At 39.1% G+C, this 13727-nt stretch overlaps 1 protein-coding gene across 8 annotated transcripts in view; it reads right to left on the bottom strand.

The window, feature by feature from the left end:
* dab2ipa (DAB2 interacting protein a) overlaps window positions 1-13727 on the bottom strand; it is a 193684-nt gene that overhangs the window by 54642 nt on the left and 125315 nt on the right. The window contains exon 1 of one of the 8 annotated variants that reach the window (XM_017716102.2): window positions 12222-12491. The exons of 5 other annotated variants lie outside the window; for them this stretch is intronic. Coding sequence is in view for 1 of the 3 variants with exons in the window: in XM_017716100.2 (XP_017571589.1) it covers window positions 6754-6776 (23 nt within the window). In the remaining 2 variants the exon portion in view is untranslated. Of the gene's footprint in view, window positions 1-6753; window positions 6793-7230; window positions 7445-12221; window positions 12492-13727 lie in introns of those variants that run through there. 2 more of the 8 variants (XM_017716103.2, XM_017716100.2) reach the window with 2 other exon arrangements.

The raw sequence follows: 13727 nt of genomic DNA, 5'->3' as shown, positions 1-13727 counted from the left end.
ACTGCAATTACCTGCACAAAGAAAATGAGATCTGCCTACTTTCATGCATGGTGGACTTTAGAATCTTATAGTCTGAATACAAACACTCAAACAGTAGACAGTGCAAAGGCCAAACTTCTCTGAATACAGAAAGATTTTTCAGTCTTGCACATCACAATATAGGGCCACAACATATGAAGGAAATTAGATTTTGACGTATTGTGAATGTAACATGTTTTGCAGTGTATGAGCACCTTGAGGTTGGCCTTCATTACTTTGATAAAACATATTTATTGGATCAGATTAATCTCTTGATTCATCAGAACAAAGAGGACCCAATGTAATGAGCCCTTTGTGGCAGTTTAAGGTGCTAATTGGACAGTCTGTCCATGTGTTACGCTCAAAACTGACCCACAAGCCTAAAAGCATAGTTGCTAGGACATGAGCACTACCCATCTTCACTGTCCAAAAAAGATGTCAATTTTTTACATTTTTTGTTTTTCTTTATCATTTGACCATAATAGCTTTACATACACTATTACACTGTGGGATCATTTGAATGGACCAATGGAGAAGATCCAAAACGACCAGGAATGGAATCTCTTTACATCAACTTACATTACATTTTAAAACTGTTTTTCCTTCACCTGTACATTTACTGTTTTGGAGACGCAGTTATTTTTTTTTATACTGATGAATGGGCTGGTCGATTACTCAAATTTTAATTTCAATTATGATTTTTGCTTCCAACGATTATGAAAACAAGATAATCAACATTAACTTCATTGTGCTGCATTTTATTTCTCAGTGATATTTTGTTTTGTGTTATAAATCCAGTGCACCTCTTTCCTTTACTTTACCCTAAAAGCCCAAACCCATCTAATTTATTTTGGTCAATTTTATTTTTATTTATTATTTTATATACGTTCAGTAGGATGTGGAAGTGCACTTCTACAGTTATTTATTTATTATTTATTTTGATCTTTAAATGTAAGTGCTTAAATGTATATATATTTCTATATCACACATTTTATTTATCTATCTTTTTTTTGATTGCATTATATTTGAAGTTCAAGGAAATCTACTGTAAAAAGACAAGTTTTTTTAAAAAAAGTTCAATAACTGCATGATGTTTCCAAAGTCAATGAGTAATCGTGTTCTTTTTGCTATGATCATGCAGCCCTAACTGACAATATGCATTTGATGCAGGACGGTACAAAACATGGGAGTATGGACTGCATTTAAAACGGGCAGAGATTTTGGAAGTATAGCTAATTACATATTCCACTCAATTCACTTATGTTTGAGCAGCTAGAGGTGGTAGCATAATTTTTTCTCCACCTTTTAAATCCAGGCATAAATCTGCATTAGTGTTTCAAAGCCATGTTGTTGGGAGACATGGCTGCTGCCACAGTGGCTAAACAGAAGCACAGGCCTTTGAACACACTCTGAAAGAATATTTAGCAACAGAATAACAATATTTCAGCTCACAGGATCGGATGCAGGTACATGAGAAGATGCAGCGCAGAATATTACATGATGTCGCAGCAATATGCGCATGTTATTGTTTCCCAACAAAAACAGTAGAATTACACCCCTGTACAATGTTTTGGCAAAGAAAACCTAATTTATTAACTTTCATTTCTCCCTTTATCTTGAGCTTGTTGACTCCACTTCTGCTCTGTGCCACTCAGTAGTTGTTCCTGTGTGCAGTTTGCATGATTAGCTGCAGCTGAACTGCACGTTCATTTCAGACGCATTTTGCGTACAGACTGTGGCCGCATCAAAACACAATTTATGCTGTGCTCGAAGGAAAACTTATCTGGAACTTCTGACATCATTCAGGAGGCTTACGCAGTGTATACAGTGAAAAAATGTCATGACTATTTAAAATAGCTTATTTGCATACTGCAGCCTTTTACAATTTCAGTATTGCAAACACCAGTATTCAGAGAAACAGAGCTGGACTCATTTCAGACCCGGAGTTACATGATACGGACCCGTCCTCCTTAACTTCTAACTATATATTCTCTGATAAGTTCAAGTCCCGTCATATTAGTATCATTCATGCACTATGTGGTTACAGTAAAGGGCAGCAGCAACAACACAAGCAGAATAAAACATGCAATTAAAGCATAAAGATTTATCTTACAAGCACACAAATGGCAGGTTACTGTATTAGAGTACACACTTGCATAGCCCTGTTGTCAGAACAAAATCTTGTATACCCAAAATGGTAACTTTACAGTAGAAGGAAAAACCTTCTTTAACTTTAATGTAAGTCAATGGAACCAGAATTTTTTCCAAGTCATTTTGAACTGTTTCTTTTGGTCCGTTCGATATGACATTTACACACAATGTAAAATGCTTTTAAAGCATTTTCAAATTAAGTCAAAAACTCAAAAACGACAAAAAATAAGATACAAGGTTTTGTCCCAAAAGCAGCAATAATAAAGCCAAAACTGGCTTTACAATAGACAAATAAAAAAGCTGATAAAAACAATCCAATGACCATTGCCTATGAGACTGGGGAAAGCAACACTTAGATGTGACACGTGTTAAGTTTTTGTGTTTTTAAGTGTTGGGAGACAAAGAGCGATGGCCACAGAAAGCACAATGGGCCTCATTCACCAATATATTCCCAAGTGTTTTTTAAATTTGTTCTTGAGAAAGGTCCTAAGAAAAGCCCCATGTCAGATTTACAATGTGTTCAGAAACCGCAGAACTGTTCGCTTTCCCTTTGTACTCCTGAGTGTGTGTAGGTTTTTATCTACGAAAAAATTCCAAATAAGAAATTACTGGTGAATGTCAGAATCTCAGTGAAAACTGAGCCCACGAGAAAATCTAACTTTCCCAACTACTCACTCCAGCATTAGCGATACAGACTAACATATGATGTATTGTGCAGTCTTGGTGCAATCAAAGCGCAGAGTATGCCATGGCAGTTGAGCAGCTGCTGAGAGGCCGGCTCATTTAGAGTCACTCCTTACCCCAAGTCATGAATTAAAGATGGCTGACTTCCGGCCTGAGGGAAAAAGGCCCTGGTATTACCCTCAGGTAAGAGACAGTGCTGACCTCAGTACAGCTGTGAGCTCATCTCCCCAATTAGCACTCAACCCAACCTGGAAACAAGGCGGAAAAAACTACTACAACAGAATAGATTTGAATTCCCCCACAAGCCTTGAGATATGGAGATGTGATAGCAGGCAATGAAAATTAAACTGCCTCAAAGCTTTAAATAGCCGAGGCAATGCCACTGAACTGAAATTAATCTTAGCAGATCAAATTATGGATTATGAAATTTTGCTCCAGGTCAAAACTGTCCCAAGAAAAAAAATCTTTTATAACGTGGAGACTTGGCTTCGCTGAAGCTAAAGCAGGGCTATTCAACTGCTTGTCCTTGAGTGAAACGATCTAATACAGTGGACTTCAAGTACCTCAGAACTGTCTGGATGGCTGTGGAAAGCTCACATGCTCCACAATCCTCAAATTGCACTAATATAATACAAAAAAAATATCTTCAGGCAAGCCCCCCCCCATTCAACAGAAAACTGATTTCTCTTTTTTCTTTATATATATATATATATATATATATATATATCCACTTGTCCACATAGTTTACAATACAAAACCTTTTGTTTATTTCTGTCTCAGAAAAAAATAGTAGGAAACATAAAATTAACACTATAATTGGAATATGTGGATCAAGTGAAGCAAAATTCAACCAACTTCTAAGACTGAACTTTGGAGGGGGTGGAAAAGTACCACTGCAGATTTAAAAATAAAAAAAACCTGAAAGCAAGTTACCTGAAAAGAATAAAAGCTTCAGAAGTAACAAAAAAAGAAATAAAGACACAATAAGTACTGAAGTATGAAGGGTGGTCTCTGAATTTTGCACAGGAATGCACGTGTGTCAACTCCGCAAATAAATGTAAGCAAACGTAAGTATATACTCATCCTAAGGAGTGTCTTAGCCTGTACTGCTTTTTGAATGAAGCACAGTAAAAGGCAGCCAATCAGAACATAACTCGTTTACACATATCAGTCTTAAAGATACAGTAACAAAAACTGTTGGATGATGATGCAAAACAGACAGCATTAAGTGGACATCAGGCAAAAAAATTTAATGTAACAAAAGCTCAGGATATGTGCCCTTTAAGCCCTTTCATACGCAACGCTGAGTGATATCGCCATGTTTCCTGGCGGATCTGAGTGATTGATAAACAACTCATGACAGACAGTCAGCTGATATTAAAAATCCAGCCTTTTGCCAGTGATCCTGTCAGGGCACTTGGGAAATCGAACATAAGCCTAGATGCTCATCTGTCTTTACAGGAGAGCAGGAATACATGCTGACTCTGAGGAAATGTACGCCACTGTAATACAGCCAGACAACGATTATCTGTACACCTGATTTCTGTAAATCTGTGCTGATCTGAAAGAAAGAATCCTTCCATCATCACAGTTCTGTTTGTATGTGCAGAAGGCAGAGCTATACCTCAGAAACCAAAAGCCAAATCCTTTTTACTGGGGCTGCATATAACAGACAAAATAGCATACATATCATATACAACACACCACTGTTGTTGGAAGAAAACTTCGTATCTCCAAAATGGTAACTACAGGAAAAGGGAAAAAAACATACTTTACTTTTAATGCAAGTCAGTGGAACCAGACTTGTTTCCAAGTAATTTTGGTCTGTTTCTTTTGGTCCATTCATCATGAAAGTTACACACAATGTAATGCATTTTCAAACTATGTCCAAAACTGGAAAGAACAAAAATGATAAGAGGTTTTCTTCCAACAGCAGCAATATTGTGATATGCTATGCAATATATTAACATTTAGATGTTTAGCGTTAATGTTGTTATTCTGTGTTTCATTTAACAGTCCAGAAGAGCATAGCTGTTCTTGCTCTCACAGTGGGCATAACCCACCCTTACCCCATCACTCAGTGTGACACCAGCCAACGCAAACATCTGTTAGAAGTGGCAGTTAGTGTTCCCCTCCAAGCATGTTGATGCAGTGGCTGGTCCCACATGACTTGAAGGAACATTCACTAGCCTGTACCTTCCCAGAGTGGCACCATCGTGTGAAATTGGGAGACCTAGCTACCAGGTAGAATCATGAAAATACCCACAGCACACAATATAAACATATTCTGCAATTGGCTAATTTACACATTGCTGCCTTCAATATCAGTATTGCAAAGGCCAAGATCACAATAACAACTAACACTAGAACCCTGTGCAGGCCTAGCTCTATCCTGCAGCACAATGTACTGACTACAACACCCTTCATCAGCTGAGAGTACGACACGTCAAGGCCAGGACAAACCTAGATAACATATGACCCTCTCCTTCTGCAAAGGTCACTAACAGCCAGCCGCTGCACCTCAGAGACATTTGTCTAGAAAAGCACTGCCGTATGGGCCATGATTCAGAGGGAGATGTCAGTTTGACTGTGATTTAGACACGCCTATGGCCATAGCAGGCTTGGATGTACAGTGTAGTGTTTATTAAGGCTCTCTGAGAACAAAGAAACTAAAGAAAAACAAGAAAAGAAAAGAAAAAAAACAGCAGGAATCTTAACATCAATTAATTAAAAGACACATTACATGAGGACAGTTAGGTTAGTGCAAAATGCAAAACACAAATTATTTCAATGCAAAAAAATGCATAACAGAGAGCACATTTCCATGCATACTTGGTATATGTAAGAATAAATAATAATAAAAAAGAAATAAATCAGGCCATCATAGCCTATTTTAAACAAAAATGGTCCTGCCCGGCTCTGCAATTTCACAGTAGTTTTTGCAATTCCTGAGCCTGCTGGAGCCTCTTTCTGCAGGCCTCCTTGTAACCGTTCCACCAGCAGAATGGAAACTGGCCCAGATATTTTTAATTAATAAAAAATGTAACTCTGTTATAAATTTAACTAGATAATTGTTGGGCTCTTTGTGTGAAATGCTGTGTCTCTGCGTTGGGCTGCTAGCGAGTAATAATTGGAGAAAAGGGAAAACAACTGTGAAGACATACCAGTCTTGCGACCGTACGGTTGCCAGTTCGATCCCCAGAGCTGACAGAACGTGACTTGAGCAAAGCAACTAACCCCAACTGCACTGCGGATAGGGCTGCCCATCGCTCCGGGCAAGTGTTTTCACTGGACCTAGTGTGTGTCTTCACTAGTGTGTATGTGGTGATTCACTGCACGGATGGGTTAGATTGTGGAGGTGAAATTTCCCCTTTGTGGGACTGATAAGGGTCTCTTAATCTAATTAATAATATTGTGTACAGCTGCCAATAAAAAGCAGCAACTGAACACTTTCAGAAATTGTTGAATCCAGTTTGCTTCCACTTTTGGAAATGTTACACTATTCAACTGAAATGTATATCAGCAATATTACTAAAAAAGAAAGCATAGTTCAACTGAAGGACAGCATCCAAAACTGGTGGAAAAATCTTTTTAAGGCTATTGTAAAATTAGTTACAGTATATCTATGAGAACTCCCTGCAAAATAAGCCAACTACATAACTATCAACTTATGCACATGGTTGCATTTGTGTTAAAAAATGACTGATAATAAGGCCTTGCTGTGAATTAAAAGAAATAAATCACAAAAACAAGAAAAAAAGCTAGAAATATAATAAACTAATCTGAAACCACAGTCACACATTCAACATCAAAACAGCCAGAATCACAGACGGCCTGTTAAACTTAACTTGGCCCACACATTCTACCAGAACTAGCACAGTGCAAATTTCCAGTACTTACTGCTTAGCGTAGCGATGAAGCATGATCCTACTGACCCACAAAGCCAACAATGAAGGATCAGTTCAAAAAAGTGCGCACAATTATCAGCTTTTCTCCTGCTTCTCTGCTCTAAGACGCTGGTGCTAGAAGGTTGAGCTCAAACACTGCATGGTCCTCTGGCTGGTGCTTTTAGGGCAGTGAGTGCTGGGCTGCCTCAAAGCACCCAAGGGAACAATTCGTTGTGCCTTGAACACACCCATCACGCATTTCCAAGCATTTCTATTTAAAAACACAGCATTCTATTTCAGAGTAAAACACACGCAGGTCATTTCGATGTCAGATTCCTATTTCTGCTGCAGAGGTTCAGAGAAAATCAAGTGAATTTGCTTTAACTGTGCCCCATGGGGTCATGTTAACAGTGCAGAACTAAAAACATGATCACAACAACAAAGAAGCTATGTCACATCAAACATTGTTAAAGTGCATATTTATACCTACCATTCTAGATCACTCATCAGAGGCAAAGCTCTGCCAGTATATGAGCAAAAGAGCTAAGTAACATTTCTATTTTTCTAAAAAAAAAAAAAACAGCACAATATGGAGGTTGTACACGATACGAAGTAGCATTGGAAAGTGGAGCTGGTGGGTGTGTAATTAAACCCGTGTTGGACTCTGCCGGCCGCTCTTTGCTCCGAGTATATGTCCCAGGTCCCAGTCTGACAGGCCACTGCGCAGTCCGCTCCGCCTCCAACACAGTTCCCACACTTGCCAGCAGGAAGTGGGCCTCCCCTGAGATCTCTGCTCCAAATAGGAAATGACTGCCAAGCAAGCCTGCGTGTCAGGAAACCAGCAATGCAGGCACGTCTTAAAGAGAAGCACCATTCAAAACTGGAGCAAGAAGGGGGCCAAGCACTCGAGTGATAAAGCACTAAGTCTGGCTAATCAAAGTATGAGCTGAACCTAGCAAAAATCAGAGATAGCACAAATGTGTAAATACAACCATTGATAAAAAACTTATTTGTTCAATTTTCCCTTTCTATAAATGCATCTATCAACTAAGACATTCTTGGTGACTGAAGTTGGCTTCTTAAGTTTTGCGCTTGAGCTAAAAGGCTAATGTAGCTAACAAATAATGAAAGATTAATTCCACCACACATCATGGCATGCTGCATGCCAAGATCACCAAAATGAAAAATTCTGGCCAAAACTGAAACAGAAATTTACCCCAAGCTAAAAAAACAAAAAGAGTTTTTTAATGCAATTTGGCAATTAAGATATGCTTTTGAATTTACACAGTAAATGTAAAAAATTATTGGGTAATTAAGAAAAGACATTACTATTTCTTAAATCTGCTTTCAGTGGGGCTAAACCGAGCTGACAATAAATAAAAACAGTGTACATAAAAAACACCTAATAAAATTGTTACAGTATATTGGCCTGTGTTACTTCACAACAGTGAATGGTTGTTCATTCAAGGCTAAAAAATTCCACTATTTTTTAGTTATACTTTGCACTTTGGCTGTTGTTTGTGTTTTCTTGCCATTTCAAAAGCTGAGACTACAGAAAGTGTCAGTGTGCTTGCAAGGATTTTCCTTTCTGCTTCTGTTGTTTTGTGTATTCTGCATGTTTATAAGTGGGATCAAACCTGTAGTTGAGATGTTCTTGACCATCATACCCTCTCTCGATATTTAACATGAAGAAAAGATTACAAATCGCTTGTCTAATGCCCCTCGTCAAACCGGTCCCACAAAGCCGACATTTTCACTGCTGATCTGCTGTAGCTCAAACTGTTTGAATTTGTTTGTGTTGATTTGCATAATCTTTTATAGTTGGCCTACTTTTGACCATTTTTCAGCAGAAATGTTCTGGTGGCTGAAATGATGATGTATCCCTAAAATCACATGCTTAAATAAACATAAACTTGCTATAGTGGTTTATGGTGGTGTATCACATGCAGTCGTCTATTAAAATGGTATAACAATTAGCCAGTTTATGACTAGCAAACATAGCTGTGAACTGTACACAAATAACGATATAATTCACTTTTGCATATTTAAATGATGTGTTAACTTATTTTTACTTAGATTATCTACAGTATATAGATTATCTAAACTTGCACGTACGACTGAGCCAATGGTTAAATTAAAACTGCCAGAATGAAAATTTTCTCACTCCAGTGAAGTAAACAGCTCTCTAATAAAGACGTGGTTATTCAGTAGCCCACGAGACTGAGCTTATTGCAGCATTTCAGCACTTCTGTGTTCCTCAAGTTCATAGACAGCTTCTTACGTAATCCCATGGCTACTGACAGGGTCAGTCTTAAAACGTACAAGCCTCCTTTTCAAAAGCAGCTTATTTTGGTAATGCTCTGGTAGAAAGACATGCGTTTTTAAAGCATCAGAGATGGGGTGAGGATAGGGTCAGAGCTAATGTTGCTCTGAACGCTTATTCCATACACGATGCAGCATTTAAGAAGAAAACGCTCGAAAAAACGCTGTTACTCAACTCTTAACATTTCCATTATTCATTCTGCAATCAGTCAACTAAGACTGGAATGGACCGTCAAAGGTCAAGAATTACCATCACAAGCTGGAAAATATAACCAATAAAAATGACATGAACTTCCTTCTAATAACCAGCCAAAACCAACTCATTCTGTAATGTGCTAAAGGCCTCACAGTACAGTGCTCAGCTAATTTCTACTTGGCTGTAACAGCCTTTTCCTCCCTCGATCAAAAAAGCACTCTGTAATACATAGCCACTCAAGTACTGATATAAAAAAAAAGCAAAGAGAGGAGACGCGAAGAAAGAACAGCTCTGAAAAGACTGCCTATAGGGAGGCCATTAAAATGCACTGACATATCTCTGCTAACCTTGGCGAGTGTTTAACTGCTAAAAGAAAGCGAGACTTCACTCCGACGGAGCTTTCTGGAGTGAACAGGATCCAGCAGGTTTGTTTATGAGCTCAAATTCTGCCCTCAACACTTGTGATTGTGGCTCCTTGAGCAGCTGGACTGGAGTGACTCAACGTAGCACACTGGACAGAGTCCACATAAATGGCACAGTCAATCTGCAAGAGGCCATGATCAACAAGAGCCACTGCAGGCACTAACGAAGAGAAAGGGCCTGAGTCTTCCTCACCAGGGCTTCTTTCTGCTCAATTTAATCCACCTGCTACCAGAGGGAAGGCCATGATGGCCAGCCAGGCATTCTGCCCAGCTAACCTATGCCTGCACCCTGGGGCTATCAACAATAACCACACACTAGCCATGATTTATATGTAGCATGTGCAGTATGTATAATTATGTGTCTATTTATTACACGCACATGATGTCCACTGTTTTTTGATGTAGCCAAATTTTGCCTCAGTCTTTAAGAAAGTACTTTTCGCCATATACAGTCACATGTAAAAGTCCAGACAGTTCTGGACAAATGACATGTTCTGTGAAAATAAGTTCCCCGCTACAGGGGACAAACTTATATATGCCATTTTTTGCACATTTTATTTTGCAATATCTATTTATTTGCTAAGTTTAACATAATAAAATATCCAATGTGCCATAACTTTTGCACAGGGCAACTTTTACATTTTATTTTTTCCCCAATCTTACATTTGGCAAATAAACAGCAATTGTGCATTAAAATGTGCATTAAAGCATGTTCTTTGTAGAGGATGTATTCCCAAATTTATGCAGAAAACTGTATTTAAAACTGCTAATAACACATGCTCACAGCCCTATATGCTTCATGTATACAATACACTGACCATCACTTGCATATTTCATGTGTGTGAAATTGTGTTCAAAGCCTCATCCTGGCGTTCAGTACATTTCATCTGCTAGGATGCGCATTCACATTCCGATATCTGAGTATATGTAACAGTTAACAAATAAATGAACATTTTCTTTGCAAAGGGGTCTGATGTTACCGTATAATAACGCAAACATGTTAAACTGTTCAGTCATGCTAGCATGTTAAATAATTCAGTAACATAAGTGAAAACTTTGCATAAAAAACACCTTTTTAATGAGAGTCAAGCAGAATCTTTTTATCACTGTGTTTCCAATTAGCAAATGAGCAAGAACTAACACTAGGGCTAACCGGTTCAGTGGCAGATAGTGGCTCATAGCAGAAACCTTATAAAGGAGGATACAGCTCACTGGTTGGAAAATGAATGGGAAAGTTTGTAACGCTCAAGATGTTTGTTTACGGATAAAGTCACGCCCTTCAGTAAAAAGAACCAATAGAATTGCTAGGGAAAAAATACTCTATTTGGGCTCAGTTGTGGAGATCTGCGAGAACAAAGTAGCCAAGTATTTTGCCCCTAACTGTGATCGAATATAACAAATAACCGGCACCTGGAGTGATTAACTGCCTGTCTGTCTGTCTACCTATCTAGCTCTTTTAAATTGCTAATAAACTTTTATTGTACAAAAAATGTATCGCATAGCCATATGTTCTTTATAGTCTCTCCAATGTTATTTGAATACAAAAGCAATAAAATACATGTATTCCACTGATGCTAACTTAAATGACAACATTGCCAAATGACAAATAGAACTATTTTGATGCTAAACCCATCTATTCTTGTAAAAAGTCATGCTGTTGTACATGGGCTATGATATTTTAATGTATATTATTATAGTGTCCACAATAATGTAAGAGAGAGCCATTCAGGTGATGTCATGTGCAGATGTTGCTCTGCATTACAAATCAATAGAGAAACAGTCAAAGCATTAAAATCACACATTTCATTTTAATTGCACCAAAATATTCCCAATGACGCCTAAAAATGTACGCTATGAATGGGAGCAGAAAACAAGCGCCGATGCCAGAGTCTTTATCCCCACATAGTGTTCCAGCCTGGAGCTCTACAAAGCTCTCCAGCTAATATTTACAATAAGCTGCTTCTGCCGCTCACAGCCACACGTCCACACATACAGTAGCAACAGCAGCAGCAGCAGCAACAATTTACGCCCGTCGACATACACTACCTTGCTGCACATTGTGAATCTGTTCTGGCACTTTCACATTCAGAGATGCTCCCAACAGCACGTGCCACCACCCATTTATGGAGGAGAGGAGATAAAGCACCTCATGAAGTAAAGCTCAAGCCACAATTCAACACATTTCCTCATCTAATTAAGCAGCTACACAGCGCAGTGATATTACAACGAGCCTGGCCGTGTGACATGGTCCGCATCAGTGTCCCAGCATGGGGTTCCACCTCTGCTAACACACAAAGGACAGCGCAGGGGATGCTGAGGGGAGTTAATAGCCCTAATTCATTCACCCATTCACCGCCCGTCAGCTGCTGCCTGCACTGCTAGCAATAGCTCCCTATTGTTCACAAGCCGCTTCGAAAGGCAACCTTCAGCCACCAAACAGAAACATACAGAAACAAAAGCATGCCATTCCTAGCAACACTGCTATGGTGACAGAGATGCTATTCCATACAATGTACTAACCCATTCAGAGGCAACACTCACCAGGCATTCCGTCCAGATCCCTGAGAAACGATCCCGCCCAGAGCTGAGGAAGAGGAAGGTAGTGACGATGGGGAGGAGAAATCAAGCTCCGTTTGGCTGCGGCTCCGAGCCGTAGGGAGCAGAGAACGCATGCAGACTGCTCGCTGTGCTCACGCACACACACACATACACACGCATACCCCTCCTTCTTCTCCCCCCTCGCTCGGTCCAGCCTCCTTATTCAAGCCCCCACTCAGAGACAGAAGGGGAGGGGGGACGAAGAGAGAGAGAAGCAAAAGAAAGTGAGAGAGAAGAGGGGGAGAAAGACAGAGAGAGAATAAGGGGAGAGAAAGAAAAGAGAGAACCAGGAAGGGAACAGAGGGGAGAGAGGAAAGAAAAGAGATGGAGAAAGAAGGAAGAGAGAGCATAGGAAAAGAGGAAGATAGATAGATAGATAGATAGATAGATAGATAGATAGATAGATAGATAGATAGATAGATAGATAGATAGACAAGTACATAGGTACAGATTGAGAGCGAGCGAGAGAGTGAGAGAGAGAGAGAGAGAGAGAGAGAGTGCCCTAGTTGCAATCCACACTTCTCCTTTAAGTGGGCCACTGCTCCCTTGCTTCCTCTATCAGACTCTCTCTCTCTCTCTCTCTCCCTCTCTCCTGTATGCAGAGGAAGCAGGCTGAGTGCGGTGGGAGTTGCCCCTGCCCCCTTGCCTGCTGTATGTGTGAGAGTGTATTTGTGTGTGTGGTCTTTGTCCTGTGTTCTTTTGTGATACAGTGACCCCCCAACCCTGTGCTGGGACCACCCTTCCCCGCAGCACAGTCATAAAACTGCAAAGAGCTTTTACACCTTAAAAATACTCACTTCCTAAAAATAAAAGCACTGATGGAGTGTATATATAGCTTAAAGTTAGAAGAGCCTGAAACAACCAACCAACCAAAACGCTCTAGTTAACATAGAAGAAATCAGGATTGTGTAAAACATTAATAATATATGTATAAACAATAATAACTACCCAACTAACTATATATATATATATATATATATATATATATATATATATATATATATATATATATATATATATATATGAACAACAATAATAATAATGATTAATAATAATAACAATAATAATAATCATAATAATAAAAGTCATTTAGTGGATTGTTTGCAAAATCCTGAAAAAGGCCTCACATAGTTACTTTTGCTTTGTCCATCAAACTTTTAGTTTAGGCTATCCGGTAGCATCTGTAGAGCTTGACTAGTAGTACTAACAGACTAAACAACTTGCACACAGTTGCTCCTTCACATTAGTGCTGAAGCTAACACTGGAGCGAGTGGGAGCAATGTTAGATGGAGGAAGAGGACTTGTCATATTCTACACAAGATCTTCCAGAAAACTTTAATGAATACAAAGAGTGGCCTGTGTACAAGTGAATTAATATTTCTCTTTACACACAATGAATATAAGTGCTGTAATGTCCTGTTCAATCTGTCTGATTTATCAAGCTTTCAG

This window comes from Pygocentrus nattereri, chromosome 28 (genome assembly GCF_015220715.1).
Source record: "Pygocentrus nattereri isolate fPygNat1 chromosome 28, fPygNat1.pri, whole genome shotgun sequence".
NCBI classification, from domain to species: domain Eukaryota; kingdom Metazoa; phylum Chordata; class Actinopteri; order Characiformes; family Serrasalmidae; genus Pygocentrus; species Pygocentrus nattereri.
Note: the sequence above shows the minus strand (reverse complement) of the source record. Positions and strands in the feature narration are given on the sequence as shown.